The sequence below is a fragment of the Rhinolophus sinicus genome, linkage group LG09 (assembly GCF_036562045.2).
Source record: "Rhinolophus sinicus isolate RSC01 linkage group LG09, ASM3656204v1, whole genome shotgun sequence".
Taxonomy (NCBI): Eukaryota; Metazoa; Chordata; class Mammalia; order Chiroptera; family Rhinolophidae; genus Rhinolophus; species Rhinolophus sinicus.
The window spans coordinates 106,573,360-106,589,858 of NC_133758.1; the positions used below are offsets into that span (position 1 = coordinate 106,573,360).

The 16,499-nt window shown below is 44.7% G+C and overlaps 1 protein-coding gene across 12 annotated transcripts in view; it reads right to left on the minus strand.

Annotated features, from left to right (window-relative positions):
• The window catches only part of PDE1C (phosphodiesterase 1C), a 485,518-nt gene that overhangs the window by 252,493 nt on the left and 216,526 nt on the right, over window positions 1-16,499 (minus strand). Inside the window, exons 1-2 of one of the 12 annotated variants that reach the window (XM_019726215.2) lie at window positions 9,394-9,958; window positions 8,704-8,806 (exon numbers count right to left, since the gene is read on the minus strand). The exons of 10 other annotated variants lie outside the window; for them this stretch is intronic. In XM_019726215.2, the coding sequence (XP_019581774.2) occupies window positions 8,704-8,806; window positions 9,394-9,745 (455 nt within the window). In that variant the 5' untranslated portion in view covers window positions 9,746-9,958. Of the gene's footprint in view, window positions 1-8,703; window positions 8,807-9,393; window positions 9,959-16,499 lie in introns of those variants that run through there. One more of the 12 variants, XM_019726214.2, reaches the window with a different exon arrangement.

The following is a 16,499-nucleotide window of genomic DNA, read 5'->3' on the forward strand; positions in this document are numbered from 1 at the left end:
AATGACCCTGCCTATCCCCCGGGTTGCTGTTTCTGCTTCGAATCTATGTTTGGTGGGAAAAGCCAAGTCGTCAATATAAGAAGGGTTCTGAGCAAAGCTATATACATTGATTGCCAGCGGGCCTTTCCCATATATTGAACAAGTAAATGCCAGTGAGAAATATACATGGTGGCCAGTTACCTCAGTTGGCTAGAGTGTGGTGCTGATAACACCATGGCTGCTGGTTCGATCCCCGCATGGGCCACTGTGAGCTGCGCCCTCATTAAAAAAAGAGAGAGAGAGAAATATACATGAACTTACAGTCTCCTGGCACCTTCTCTCAGACTATTTAGAGGGTCAAACTAAGCTATTTTTTTCTCCACTTGTAAAAATTATAGGAATATTAATTTTGCATCATTCAAACACATTCACACAAGTACACACTCACATACATATATGTGTATACATTTTGTATATGTGTATATAAATTTTTCTTCTTTATTAGGCTATATATTACTTCTCTAATCCAGACCTTTCCTTTAATCTCCAGGCTTCAACTGCTCATGCCTTCACCAGGGACATCTCATAGACCCCTCATATTCGATGCGTCCAAAACTGAACTCATGATTTCTACTCTCCATTCATTCTGCTCCTGCCCACAACCAAACCTGCAAACCTGCTGCCCCCTCAGTGATTGTAACCTAAGTAAATGGCAGCTGGGGAGCCAAGCTCAAAACCTGGGAGTTATCCTAGATTCCACTTTCTTCCTCATCCCCCATGTCCAAGTCTTGTTGAGTCTACCTCCTGAAAAGCTCTCAAATCCATCCCTACAGACCTACCTTCCCATTGCCAAGACCCCTAATCTAAAAAATGAGGCAAGACCTGCCCTTCTCCCACTGTGTCTTAAGCCTCCTGTCTCCATATTATCTAAGGTGCAGCCTTCTTTGGTCTTCTCGAAGGTACCATGTTTCTTTGGCTCTTTGCACGTGGTATTTTTCCAAGCCATGAATACCTTAGAATGAACTCTTGGCTTACCTAAGACCTGCTTATTCTTCCTCTCTCAGCTTAACTCTAACTGCTTCAGTGAAGCCTTCTCTGATTCATGGACCAGGTTTGGGCCCCTTCTTATGTGTTTTCACAGTACCCTGTACTTCTCTGCAGCATTCAACACAGTGGACGATTATTTGTGGAATTGTATGTTTAATATTTGCCACTACCTGTAGACCGAACACTCTCTGAGGGAGGGAGCCTCTGTCTTGTTTCCCACTGTATCCCTGAAGCCTAGCACATGGTAAGTGCTAGAGAAATGTTTCCTGAGTGAATGAGTGATAGACGAGTCTCCTGCAGGTTAGATGTGTGTCTATGCACTCAAATATGTCCATAAAACTCACTACCTATAATCATAAATTGTCTTCTTGAGTCAGTTATTCTTTTAAAGTTTTTCATGATTTCATACCTTAGGGACATCTTGGGTTTTCTTACACTCCTGAAGACTCGTTTCTCTTATTTAGTAAGAGCTGTCAAAAGGTCTTTAAATAAAGAGTACGCTCCAATACACCTGAAGAATACCAACGCTTTACGTGGATTCAGTATCCTTTCTCCAGAAATCGTGTCTCCTTTGTTGTAGAATTCATTTTTTATTACTAACGGGAAATTGTGATGGTCCTTCTCAAAGCTGTTACAGACTATTTTATGTGCCTCATATTTAACATTTTTCTTAGTCGTTTCTCAAAAAGCCATGAAGTAGGTCATCTAAGCACTTTCCCTCCATAAGGGGAAACTGAAACCAAAGAAAGTAGTTTTCTATGAGCCAAAGAAAATTAAAGACAGAAAACAGAGCTAGAAATGCAGAAATCTCTCTGCTTAGGGCTGCTTCTTCCAAACTGACAGAGGCTGTAAAGCTTGGTCAAAATAACAAACACTTAGCTCCCAAATACTGAGTTGTAATTAGCTAGTAAGTTAGCACACCCAAATTATGATCAGCAAGTAATTATGTATTAATACACTGCGTGCAAGTAAAGAAAATTCCATTCTACTTATCTTTTATGATAGTTATCCCTTTGTCTGCTTTAATATACACAAGAACATATTTGGGGAGACTTACTTAATTGATCTTTACTTAGAAAAGACAGACTCAAAAAAAAATGTCTCAGATATAAATATCTGCCTTCTCTGAGCCGTAGGAGATAGTGTCAATATCACTTACTCAGCAATGAATTATTGCCCAGACTTTTATTAGAGCTTTTCCAATTTTTCACATGTAAATACAATTACCTTTTCTCCCTAACTAGACACTAAGTTTCCTGAGAGCAGAGCTTTTCTTCTGATATTTTATACCTCTTTGGAAACTCCTAGTATCTGGTACACAATAGCAGCCCAATAAAAATATGCTGAACCGTCTGACACTTCCAATTAAATGAGAGGGTAGAAGGACCAATTAATACATTAAAATATGTAAGCTGAGGAAAACAAACAATAAGTGTTCAAATTCTTTTTTGGAATTACTTTATTAGTGAGATTCAGGTCCAGCCCCTCTTCCCTAGGTCATTTGTTCACAAGGGTTTAACTCAGAACCATGACCCACGACTCCAGGCCAAAGGTCTCTGTAGTTCTAGAATGTTGTCACCACAAGCTGCTTGGACATTCCAGAGGCCACTCCAGTTCAACATGTCTAAAGCCAAGTTAATCAATCTGCGTTTTTCCAAATCTGCTCTTCTCTCCATGGTCCCTGACAAAGCAAAAGGCACCAAACACAGTAAGACTTCCAAGCCAAAACAAACTTGGAAGACAACTTCTCCTCTCTCTCTACTCTGTTCTGTCAATTCTCCTGTGCCCCGTGTTCGTTCATTGTCATTGGAGCTACCCCAATTCAGGCAATTTCTCCTGGTCTCCAGGTCTCAAGTACCATCTCCAATCTCTGTCCTCCACACTTCTTCCAGAATAGCCATCCTAAAATTCAAATTTCATTTTGTTATTCTCCAGCTTCAAGTCTTTCAACAATTCCTTATAACTTATGGAATACAATACAAACTCCTTAAAATTACATGTATCAAATATATACATATATCTATATATATAGATATAGATATAGATATATATAGAGAGATATATATATTTGAAAGATGTGAATGGGGAGTGCCTCGAACATAACATTTTTTGTGTGTAATGTAGTAAAATGTGTTCAAATACCTGCCTTCTTAAACTATAAGAATGTATACTTTTGAGAAAACCAAAAAGCAAATTTTGTGAAATTCCACGTATCACCACCAGGCCCATGCCTTCCTTCCCAACATCCTCTCTCACTCCTCCTTGACAGGCCAAGGTCTCCCATGCTTCCACACCTTTGCACATGAACTTCTAGCTATCCCTCAATATTGCACTGCATGAGGTGCAAGAGGATACCACACAGCTACCTTTTAGGGAAAGTAACTAAGGCTCTTGGGGATTGAATGGTAGTGGAAGTAACCCTGTTACCGAGACAGCTGAATGACAGCAAATAGACCCTACCATACCGTCTCCTTTGGGAATTATCAATGAGAAAGGCACTGGGACTCAGGCTCAATCCTACTAAGCTGAAGCAGCTTTCCAGTCGTCCATAACAACAGCTCAGAATGCTGGCTGATTTATTCTGGGCTGAATGGATAACTCCTTGTTTTCCTCGCATTTTTGCAAAAGGCTTCTTCGCATCTTTGCCAGAGGCTGACATGAATGAAACATCTGTGCAAGTTTCTTCCTTGGGACTCTACGGACTCTACAGACCCACAGCTCACTGCTCATCTGCAACACTTCTGGGTCCTCCCAGGCAGAGGTAACTGTCGTGCATCCCTCTGTAACTACAGTGGTCACTTCCAGCTACTCGCATCAGCCCCTCCTGCTAGCCTAGGAACTGCTCCAGGGCAGGTAAGTATTTACCTGCCTTTGCATACCCAGAGCTCACCAAAGTGCCTAGCATGTCAAAGATACTCCATAGATGTGAACTGAGTAAAGTCACATTCCCTGAATATTGATGACACTGTTAAAAATTTCACATGAGTAGAAGAAAATACAGGGCTTCATTAATTAAGAAACATGAAACGGAAGATCTGGGCTTCTTTGCCTGTGGCTCTCCCCACCTCCATCTCTGCTGTGTAGTTTGGAAGAGTCACTTAAGTTCTCTGTACTTCAGCAGGGTCTTTAGTGAAGACTCTTGCAGAGAAACCAAACTCAAAGCAGCCCAAGCAGATACAGAGCCTGACTGGCTCGTGGAGCTGAACCAACAGACAGAATCAGAAGCCATGGCAGCAACTGCGGCCTCTGGGAACAGACCCTGCGGTTTCCATCTTCTCCCCTCTGGTTCTCTTGGGATGTTGGCCTCACTGTGTCCCATCATAGAAAGGTCTTCTCCATGAAGTGGGAAATGCAGCCAGTGGCAGCCACCAGGAAAGCCCAAAGGAAGGGAAAGAAGGCGTCTCCCTCAGCCGATGGAACAATCTCCATGAAGGATTCTGTGCCTGTGTGGCTTCTTGAGATGAACCACTGTTACCAGGAAGGTGAAACTACGATTGGCCAGTCTGGTAGTGAGCAGGGGGTGGGGTGGGGGGGCAGCATCTGTTACCATAATAAGGGTGGGAGGAAGCTTGCTGGATAGACAAAAACAATAGTCTCTATCTGTTACCCTAATAACCATTTTACCTCCCTTTATATTTATAATATTACCTTAGATAATAGGGAAAAAGCATCATCATCTTCATAGAGAGTGCCACATAAGCATAAAACGTGTTACCCTGCCTACCTCCTCACTGGGCAAATGAATACATGATCGGTTAACTACAATTGGGATGATAAATGCCAAAGAATAAGTGAAACCTGTTCTCTCGTTTCAATTTTTTTAAAGCATAGAAATACCTCTTTGTCATCACAGAGCAGGTTGGCAAGAGAAAAACTCTTGGTCAGGACCCAAGGTACAAGTCATGATTCAAACCCAGGCAGCCATGAGGCTCCCCACATCATCAGAGGAACAAAGTACAGCCACGGTCATCTTTTTCCTTGATTGGAAGATTCCCTAACAAAACAGCCATGGGGAGAAGCGCTTCACAAATCCACCCACACCTTCACAGGAAGGGGGTACGGCAACAGTATGTGGGGGACAACTGAGGTTGATGGAAAAACAAAAATGAGGCTCCACCCAGAAATATAAGAGGACAGCATCCCTGACAGGTGTCACCCAGAAAGCTCAGGTGTGCAGTGTTTGTTCCCTTCCCGTCAGAGTCATGTGAGCGTGTGTAGGAGAGGCTGGCAGGGCTGCAGAGGGGGCGGAAGACACCACAGCCCTGGTCGCAGCAGCCTCTCTGTGTGCTGGTGTGCAGCCCCCCTCACCCGACCCCCACCCCCGCTTAAGGGAAATGGGAGACGTCAGTATGGTCAACACCTAAGCTTGCAGGTAGTCTCAGCTAACGTAAACAGTGTTTAAAATGCACATTTGCAACGTTCGATGCACAATTAATATGCCAATGATGCTACAAGATGAGGTTAAGAGTTTTCCTTGATTCTTTCCTAGAGAAACATGTGAAACAGCCCTAGGTTTCAAATCCCTACTGATGATTTACTGCATACAGGTAGTCTTGTAGACACTGGGGTTACACCAATGACCAAAACAGACCAAAAAATAAAAGCCTGTCTTCAAGGAGCTTACATTCTAGTTGGAGGAGAATGACATTAAACATAATAAATATGTACCATGTTTCCCCAAAATAAGACCTAGCTAAACCATCAGCTTTAATGCGTCTTTTGAAGCAAGAATTAATATAAAATCCGGTCTTATTTTAATATAATATAAGACCCAGTCTTATTTTAATATAAGGTCGGGTCTTATATAATATTATATAATATAAGACCGGGTCTTATATTAATTTTTGCTCCAAAAGACGCATTAGAGCTGATGGTCCGGCGAGGTCTTATTTTCGTGGCAACACTGTAGCATTCAGATGGCGAGAAGTAAAAAAGAGGGACTGGGAGGGGGAGAGGCAGAGATGTAAGTACAGGGGGGCTCATCCCCTGTACTCTCCTACACTGTACATTCTTCACAGATGACAACCTCAGCAATCCTCTTGCCGCTGGTGAAGACCACTCCTGGCCAGTGCAGAGAAGGGGAGAGGTCAGGGGAGGGAAAGAGAGAGCCTGGGCAAACACGAGAGTGAGGTTCGGCCTGGGTCGTGGCTTTGCCACATCTTGCCCAGTCCCACTTCAGTTTAGATTTCCGTGCTCGGCCTGGGTACTGATGTCAGTGAAACCTGCCTCCCCTCTAGTTCATAGAATATTGTGTTGCTAGGTCAGGTGGCCCATCAGCTGACCCAAATGTATATTTATCTTCACTGTGAATATTAAGAAGTTGACACTTGGGGCTTTATGCTCCCTTCATCACCTGCTATTCGAGTCCCTACTATGTACCGAGCCCCGTTCTAAGCACTGGCGGTGCAGCAGTGAGCAAGACAAAAGGTTGCAAGAGCAGTTTCCTTTCTCTTCCTGACAGTCTGTTGTGTGGACAAATAGACACACACCTTTCCATCTCCTAAGGGTTTCTATATTTTGTCAACTGCAAAAGTGTTATTCCAAGTCGCATAAACAAGCATGTGCTTTGGTTTCCGGAGTCTTTAGCAACTTATTATAGCACTACTGTTACGTTTAAAAAAAAAAAAAAAGTGGTAGTGAGAGCCATAACAGTAGTAGTAAAAAAAAAAAAAGTGTCTTAATAACAATAGTAACATGTCGTTTTCAAATTAGAAAGTGAAGCTGCAGATCTCCTACGATTGCTGTTGGGCAGGGATTTCAGCAGGAAGGGTAAAAAGAGGGATTCAAAGCCACACATCTGGAGAAGAATCAACCCACACCTTTTATGTTGCGTTGGTGGTATAGTGGTGAGCAGAGCTGCCTTCCAAAGACACTGGGTGCTGTATAGATATGAGAGGCTAAAAAACAAAAACGAAAATGTGGATACATCACACCCCAACACCTTGGGCAGAGAAGCCTAACAGACACAAAACAAAGGAAGCTACAAGACTTCCCTAAATGCTTTACTGTACAAGATCCCAGCTCAGCCTTGCTGATTCGCCCAAACACTCCTTCCCAGTCTGAGCGGCTCTGTGGAGTGTGGAGTAGGTGTGAACTGCAAAGCAGCCCGAGAGAAGCAGTTCCTGAGTGTGTGCACATGAGTCCCTCTAGCCTGGATGGCAAGGAGACCAGCTTGACAACACTTTGATATTGTATACCTTGGACCCAGGCTCTATGGATGCAACAAACTTTCTGTGTGCACCAAAATATGATCAGATGCCATGTTTATTACGTATGACAGGAGCTTACTGTAAACACCACTCTGAAAGAGGCAGTGTGTTGCATGCGCCTCCACTGTCAGGACAGCCTGCCAACCAGAAAGACGAGATTTCCAAATAAGTGACTGCCTCTGCTTGCAGCAGCCAGACAATTCAAACGTCCTATTATTTGGCATGGTTTCCCATTTAGATTCATGGCAGTGAAGAGCATTTAGGTTAAGTGACAGGAGAGCTTTTATACATTGCACTTTACATAGGGACCCCTTAAAGAAACACATACTACCTTTGCTTTCCTTTACAACCCTCAATATCCTGGTGGGGATGTGGCCTCCCCTAACATGGAGTTGACTTAGATCAGTGCCTTTTTTATTTGTTTTAGTTTGGGTTTTGTTCATGCTCATGTGCTTCCAAAGACAGTTAACTGCAGCAAAACAGGAAGCTGATTTTCCCATCGCTGCCTTGCTAGGAACAGAATGTCTAGAGACTATACTTGGGGAAAACTTTTTCTTTTAAACAGCACTAGATATTTGATGCCAAATTTCTGATGAAATAAGTTTCTGGTCATTATGGAAGGTGTCTTTGGGACTTGCCTGGTCAACTGAGAAGCAAACTGGAGACGTATAGCCATCACTACAGCTTCCGGATTGGGTGCCCAGAAGTTGATTGTTTATGAAATTGATTCACAGAAAACACCCCATATTTTCAGGTCACCTCTCCTCAGTACCTAAAACCAGACAGAACCCAACGAAGTGAATGAATTAGAGAACTCTGTCCATCAGTCCAACTAGAATTCAGGCCACTGTTTTGAAAGTAAACACCCTATTACATTGTTCAAAGATTGCTAGGAAATCCAACATTGCTCTGACCCCCACTTTCTCCAAAACAGCCTTCCCATCTACTAACCATTTCCCTTGCTAGAAAGAATCCTAAGAAAATATCAGGAATTGAACTAGGCTAGGAAGAGGGAGAAGAGAATTTAACAGCCAGAATGCATGTTGAATTTGAATTATTGGTAAATTCTTGGACCACCTGCCAAGCTGTTTGCAAGCACTTCACAGAGAAAATTCTTCCTTTGATTACAAGTCTGTGACCTGAGTCCCCAAACTTTTCTCCCTGGGCAAAAAGGACCAGAAACATCTCTGTGGGTATTGAGCTATTACAACTGAAATCTAAAGACATGACCCCGTCCCCCAAGGAAAGCGTGACTTGGAAACAGCAAGGCATTCTAAGTCACAAAGACAAGTCTCTCTGTTGAAAGGAAGGTAGCAGTGGCTGTAATGAACAGAAAAGCAGCTGTGGAACTTCTGAACTGTATTTAAAGAGCCATGTAGAACCGGGAGAGCCTTCATGAGGATGGCTGTGTAGTAAAATATTGATGCAGGAGGGAAATGGGGCAAAAGAAGTAAATACATGTACTTACAGCCCTCGGAGCCGAAGCCAGATTTTCTCGATCTGTTCGGGCTGCAGGTATTTCAGAGAGTTGCTCTCAAATTCTTCAATCTCCTTGGTGGGCGACTCCATAGCTGCAGGTTATCACCGTGAGTGAGGCTGAGAGAGTTTGGGCTGTCCCCTCCCGCCTCCTTGGATCCAGCCCGAGCCCCAGCCGATCTCAGCGTGCGTTTGCCGGTCACTTTCTCTGTGCGCCCCCCCAAATCCGGACTTAAAGTGGGCTCGGATTGCGGGCGGCCCGGGACCCAGGTGCCCCTGGGAGGCAGCTATGGTAACCAGCCATGGTCCCGGCTAATGTCCAGGGGTAGGGATTGTGTTCCTGCTCAAGAAGAAATCACCTGGGATCTATTCGAATATACATATAATTAAAAAGAAAAAAAAAAGAAAAGCCACAGAAGTGACCCGTGTGGCAGCTGAAGGATTTGGGGAAGAAAGGGCCGGGTGAGAAGGAGAGGAAGTGAGAAGGGACAAAGTGAGAAGAGGAGAGCGGAGAGGGGGATGAGCCGGGGTAAGCGCGTATGATGCAGGGGTCTGAGCAGGAGGCCACGCACCCGGGCTCCGCCCCACGGCCCCCGCACCGGGGCGCCCCGGCTCCCCCTCCCCAGCTCTCGCTCTCCTGTCTGGCTGCCTGCGAGCCCCCTCTCTGTTTTCTTTCACTTACCAGCAGCAGCTCTGCTGACAAGCGAGAAAACTGACAACTGAGAAAAGTCGTCTGTCAGCGCGCCGGGGCTGGCGTCTGGTCTGGCACAGCGCGAGCGCGCAGGGAGGGGCGCGCCGGGCACCGCCGTCTGCAGGGCGCGCACTCGGGCTCCAGCCTCCCACCCCGAGACCCACGCGCCGAGACCCCCCACCCGGGTGTGTCGACGGCTCCTGAAACTCGCTGAAAATGAGTAACACGGCACCACGCGTGGAAATCGGAGAGAAAGAGGGGTGGCGTCCGTGTCCTCCCTGGGGGCTAGTGGGGCCAACAGCAGCGGCTGAGGTTCCGCGGAGCTTGTGCCTGGAGCTTTCATTTGCAGCGCTCACTTAACACGCCGCCGCCGGAGAGGCGCTTCCATTTTGAAATATGAAAGCAATTGATAAGTTCACATCACACTTACGAAGTCCTGGTATGTTCTTGCTAATGGGTCTCGGTCTCTCTCTCCCTCTCTCTCAATAAATACATAAACAAACAAACAAACAATGAGGATGGAGGAGTGTCTGCTGGTTAATGCTACACACTCCTCAGGGGGTCCCTGCCGGGAGATGATGGGTGGGCGGCTGCTGACACTAGGAATTTTCAGCTCCACAAAGCTGCGGCTCACTGTCAGTGTCCCCCGGGGTCATTCACAACGTCAATAACGTAGAATGCTCAGGCAGCGTGGGACCAGGTATGGAGTTGGGAGGGGGGCAGTAACAGAGGGACCAATGACAGAAAAGGAAAAGATAAGTGTTCAAGCTGATGGCAGCCCTGACATCACAGAACTGGTGGTCAAACCCCTTTCTAAGCGAAGCTCCCATCATCACTCCCAGGAGCCATTTGAAAGCTGGGACTCCCAGCTCCTGAGATTCATAGTGCAGCCTGCCCTAGAACCGCATTTTTCCTCACTGGCAGGAGTCTTTCAGCCACACTCCCAGCTTTCTTTTTCTATCAGATAGTGCCCTACTTATCAAAAGTAAAATAAACCTAAAAGCGAGAACTAGTTTTTCCTCATTGCTCAAGTTCCACCCATGTGACCTTGATAAAGGAATAAAGTAATAGTATCTAAATCCTAAATGCTCACCCATTGGTATTGCCATTTACTTTCCAGAAATGAGAGCTGAGCGCAGTGAGGATGGCATGGCTAGCCCTGTATATTCCCGTGGAGCAGGTACCTGCCTGACGGTGAGATGGCAGATCTGTTTGATTGAAAAGGACTTGCACACTCACCTGCCACACAAGCATTAAAGTCAGTCTTTCAAGGTTTTCTGGAAGCACATACATTTTCAATGAGTTAAGGTATTATTACTACCCGGCAAACATAGCATTAAACAGCCAACATATTAACATGAAATTCATTTATCTGAATGAAACCAACTGCCACCCAATTTCACCCAGCAAGGAACAGTCACCTGGGGGGATGGGATGTTAAAAGAAGAGGTTATTTTAACAGTTTGTTTCAGGGATGCACAACAGAACCCAATGGCGTTTCCATCAGATTGTGCACCCTGCACAGCCTGCTGTCAGAATATGGAAGTATAGTCATGACGATAACAGCAAACGTGTCAGAAATTTTCTATGGTTCAAGCAGTATTCTAAGGGCTCTCCACTCACATAATACTAGCAACGACTCTGAGGCAAATATTACTGTTATCATCCCAATTTACAATAAGAACACTGAAGTAGAAGGAGGTTATTTACACCCACTAGAAAGAGAACTAAACAGGAAAAGACCAGAGTTTGAGTACAGCTCATTACCTGATGCAATACAAATTGTCTCCCTCATGGGGCCCCATTTCCTACATCTTTAAAAGCGAAGAACTTAGGCAAAAAGATTTTTAATGTCTGCTCCACCTTTATGATTCTGTGAGGTCACCTGGAGAGACTTGGGGAAAGGAATTACTGAAAATGAGAGATGCTTGTTGCTGAATACATATTTCAACTACATTATGCTTTCTCCAAGGACTTTCATCTCCAAGGGATGAAAGGAGAGAAGGGAATGACAAAGGATGACATTCACCTTCCTGCCCCACACTATTCCTATGACTTTTTTTCCTAGTGTTAGTGGGATTTTCATTAATTCAGAGAAAAGCAAATTTAGGAAGAAAGAGAAAGGAATAGCCTTTCACTGCAATTAAATTCATCAGAAAGAGAGGACAAAAAAATATTCTTTAAAAAGTTTCTGAAACATGATTTTGTTTCATTTTAGAAAATGTTTACAAACTAAACATGTATTAGAAAGCTGATAAAGCTATAACTTTGCTTTATTTTAGAGCCATAATAGTTTTGGGAGCTAGACGGACCTTCAAGATAATCTAGTGCAGAAGTTTTCGAATTTTTTAAGCAACAGAATATTTTATTTTAAATAACACTTATAAGGAACTCAAATACATACCTCAGATTTCAAAAGTAAAGACAGAGCTGCTCTGGTTGAATGGGGAAGGGGAGTGAGTAGAAGGGAAGTAGTTAGTTCTCAGGGACACAGGCCACCTCTGCCTTCTTATCCCATCTCTGAGTGACCAATGCTCCCACTTCACAGATGAGAACTGAGGCCAAAGTCCTACAAAGTATCTTAGGATTCCTTGCTCCTAATCCAGGGTTCTATAAACCACATTCAGAAAAGTTTATCTTCTCGCTACCAACCAAGTATTACTACTTGTAGATATACCATGTTATTATATCACTCAGGTTGTGTTCTCTCTTTATCTGTGACAGACAGGATATGCTGCATAGTTGCAGCAACATGACAAGCTACGATTTCTACTGGAGCTCCTCTCAGAGGCAAGCAAAAAACAGATGCAAACCCACGGAGAAACAAAAGGTCTAACAAAATGCAAAGCCACTCACAACTTTGCTTTGAAGGTTAATTTCCATTGTGATTTCCTAACCCAACTTTTTGAGTTAGATTTTTTTTTAGGAAGTCATAGGTGGTCAAACATTACTAAATATATGTAGACATACAAACATACATACATACATGTACACATGACTGCCAATTTAGAATAGTCCCCCGAGTAGACCTAAAGTAACTTAGCCTAAGTACTAGCCAGCGTCAGCATGAAGATCAGAAAGGAAGTGAACTCCCCGTCCCTGGCAGAGTTCAAGGCGAAGTAGGATGACTATTTGATAAGGGAACAGACATTAGGCTTTGTAGACGTGAAAATGACCTCTCCAATCCCTTTCACCTCTAAGATTTCATGATTCAGGAATAATCACAATAACCACAACCACTACCCTTCCCCGTCACTGAGAACGACCATGTGCCAAGCACGTACTAAGCATATCACAGGTCGGTTCACTGCATCCTCTACAAAACACTCCAGAATAGTTCATTGTGCCCATTTACAAGTAAAGACGGAAGAGGCTCCCAAAGGTCAGATCACTTTTGCAAAGACATCTAGCTAATAAGTGGCAGAGCCAGGTTTTAAACCCAGACCAGCGTGTAAATCTCCTGTCTTGTCCCTTTGTTATACCATCTCCCTGCAGACATATAAAACAACAAGTAAAAAGGTATATGACAGAGAGGGTGAGATTGCAGGAGCACAAATGAAGGGTTCCTAGTACTGAGGGGCAATTAGGAAGGCTATAGAGTGGAGGTGACACCTGAATTGAATCTTGAAGGTGGATCAATAGACGTTACTCACATGAAGGTGAGTGGAGGCAGGTGAATGGAAGCAGGGGATTCCAGAAAGAGACAACCACATGAAAAGTAACGCCGATGCATGAGAAGGCGTGCAGTGATCCATAAATAGAAGTGTCTGACTAGGGAGACAGAGAAAATGCTGGAAGGGTCAGCCAGATGCTTGTGGTCATAGAAGAAACTAGGGCTCTCTCCTGTAGATGACAGGGAGCCATGGAAGGTTCTAAGCAGAGGGAGGCATGGTCACCTGTGGCGGTTACTTGCTGCCCTGAGTACGTATCATACACTGAGGTCAGTTCTCTAGGAACCTGCCACAGGAGTGTGCAACAAACATGGGACAAATGATAACCAGGGCTCCGTAAAAGGAATCCAGCAAACGAGCTCCTCGGGTTACAAAGAGGGAAGAATCAGACAAAGAAAAGAGACCAAAGCATTGTTTCCCATGAGCACCCATCTTCCAGCTATGAGATTATGACTATTTGTTTTGACCTCCAGGAAGCCAGCCGGTGCCCTTGATACATCTTCACACATTAGCACTAGCACCGTCAAGGAATCTATTAAGGGGACAATTCTGGAGAAGCATTTGGGACATTGAAAGTCACACCACTGGGCACAGCAGTCCCTCCTTGCTGCCCACACCAGATGTGAGCTGGCCCTATAACACATTGCCCACATGCTTTTCTCTCTACCAGCTTCCAGCAAGGGGTCTCTTTGGTGACAGTCACACTTCTTTTCCTTTTGACATCATCTCTGTTTGGTTTTCTGATGCGGGGCAAACTCTGTCTCAGGAACCACTTCCACTACAAAAAGAAAAAGAGGTACAGGAAGCGGCAGTGGACCAGCTAAACCCTGGAGGCCCCATTCTCAGCCCCATCTGAAGTGGGGCTCTGAGAAGCCAACACCTCAACTGTCCCCAGAGTGGCCCAGACAGGCAGGGAGAGGAGATGGGAGAAAAGACAGGATGAAGTCGCAGGTCACGAGTGGTCTGACGTAACCTGAATGTGACCCATAGTTTTTGCCCCTCTCTCTGACAGGATCCTTCAGTTGCTCTGACAGGAAAAGTTCATTTAATCCTTCCAACGGAGATGGCACAGGCAAAGAAAAGGACTTGGAGTGGCACTGAATCACATGTGACCTAAAACAAGACACTTTTCTTCTCCAGCCATGGCTGGGTTAGACGCAGTGACCTCTGGATCCCTTTGCACATTTCACATTCCCTGAGTTGAAACCTGTGGCCTGGCCAGGGCTAATCAAGCTTTTCATGGGCCCAAAAAAGCTATAGGAAGACCTGAGTATAGATTGACGATAACGGACATAACCTAGGTTGGTCAATCAGAGCCATCCACCCTGTATCTCTGAACAAAGGGACTGGTCTGAGGGTGGCTTGGGACTAAAGCAGATCCAATCCTGCTTCCTTATAAAAGATTTGATGTGACCACTGGGCAAGAAAGAGAAGGTCTGTTTCTCTTTCATTTGAGAACAAGCTATAAGGCTTGAGATTACCTTGGCCCTAGGGTTATCTTTTTATTATGTACCAGAAAAAATGACACCAACACAGAGAAAAGCAGAGAGAAGAACTAGAGAGACAAAGAAAAAATGTGAAAGGCTGTTTTGAGCCCCTTGATCCTGCCATGCCTGAAGCCAGATACCCATGGACTGTTAAGTTATATGGCTCAAATAAATGTTCCATCCTCCCTTTTTTTCCTCCCTTAAATTAGCCTGAATCAGATTTCCATCATTGACAACTAAAAAAATCCTGACTAATAAAATTCCTCTCTTAGAGGATTGTTGTAATGAGTTAAAAAAAAATACAATGTATGGCCAGTGCCCTAAATATTGGAGGTTCTCATATAATAGCAGTTCCTCCCCCATCTCATCCATCCAACAGGAAATGAAGGGAAGAAAATGGGGGAAAAGCACAGGAACCTTGGAGTGGGCAGAGCACCCAAGGTTAATAAAAGAGGCTTTATTATTTTGATAAATAGATACATTAATAATTTTGTTTCCATAGCTATTTGACAATGACCTATCAACACATGCCATATGACACACATGAGCCCCTCCAAATAACCCTGAAGGGAGTGCAACACATATTATTATTATCCCCAGTTTAGAAATGAAGTGGACAAGTCGAAGTGGTCCCTCGGCTTCCCTCCTTGGTCCACCCTCCAGCTAGTGGCCGGGCAGCACGACAGCGCAAGGCTGCCTGCCTCCTGGCCACTGTGGTGGTCACTCCAACTCTCCGAGCACACTGCCAACCCAGCAGAATTACCTTGGCTGTACTAATGAAATTGAAATTTGTGTTCATGGAAAACTGCTGATGCTAGAGCCAGCCAGATTGGACCCAAACGCACTATATCAGCAGGTTGTTCTTACTATCGCTGTAAAGCGAATCTGAGTGCGGAAAACCTGAGTGTTGAAAGGGACGTTAGCAGTCCCCTTGCCCAAGCTCCTCGTTATACGACTAGGAAGGAAGAGCACCAGCAAGGGAAGTAACTGCGCACAAGGCCCCACACTGGACGCTGGCAGAGATGGGACCGGAAGCCACGTCCCCGGATTCCCAGCACAGCGCTCCATTATCTCAGAACTGCCTTCCCGGGTCTCAAGAAGAACTCTGGCTTCCAACTGAGCAGGTGGTTCAATGGGTTCTTCACAGATAAGAAGAAGGAATGCCCACTAAAACCATAGACCATTGGCAAAGGCTTCCTGAAGGAAAAGCGTCTCCTGGGAAATGAATACATGGTCTGACAATTAAGTTTGAGAACTTGTTCCCTCTGATATCAGAGGGATTATTCATTATGAATTTGTACCAACTGGACAAACAGTTAACCAAGTTTACTATTTGGAAGTGCTGAAAAGGCTGCGTGAAAGTTAGATGACCTGAACTTTTCCCGCCAACAATTCATGGCTCTTGCATCATGACAATGCATCAGCTCACACGGCACTGTATGTGAGGGAGTTTTTAGCCAGTAAACAAATGACTATTGGCATACCTTCCCTAGTCACCTGATCTGGCTCCCAATGACTTCTTTCTTTACCCGAAGATAAAGGAAATATTGAAAGGAAGACATGTTGATGACATTCAGGACATCAAGGGTAATACGATGACAGCTCTGATGGCCATTCCAGAAAAAGAGTTCCAAAATTGCTTTGCAGGGTGGACTAGGTGCTGGCTTCGGTGCACAGCTTCCCAAGGGGAGTACTTCAAAGGTGAACAAGTGATATTTAGCAATGAGGTGTGTCGTACTTTTTCTAGGTTGAGTTCACGAACTTAACTGTCCAACCTTCATAGGATTAGAGAAGGGAGACTCCAGGAAAGTGGAAATATGCCTGGTGCCCCAGGTAATGACAAGGGACCTGGTGTGATGGGGGTGTGGGGGTCAAGAAAGAGACAATGGCAAAGGTTGGATGTGCAGACTGAGGTGGGCCTGAACTGCCACAGGAAAGG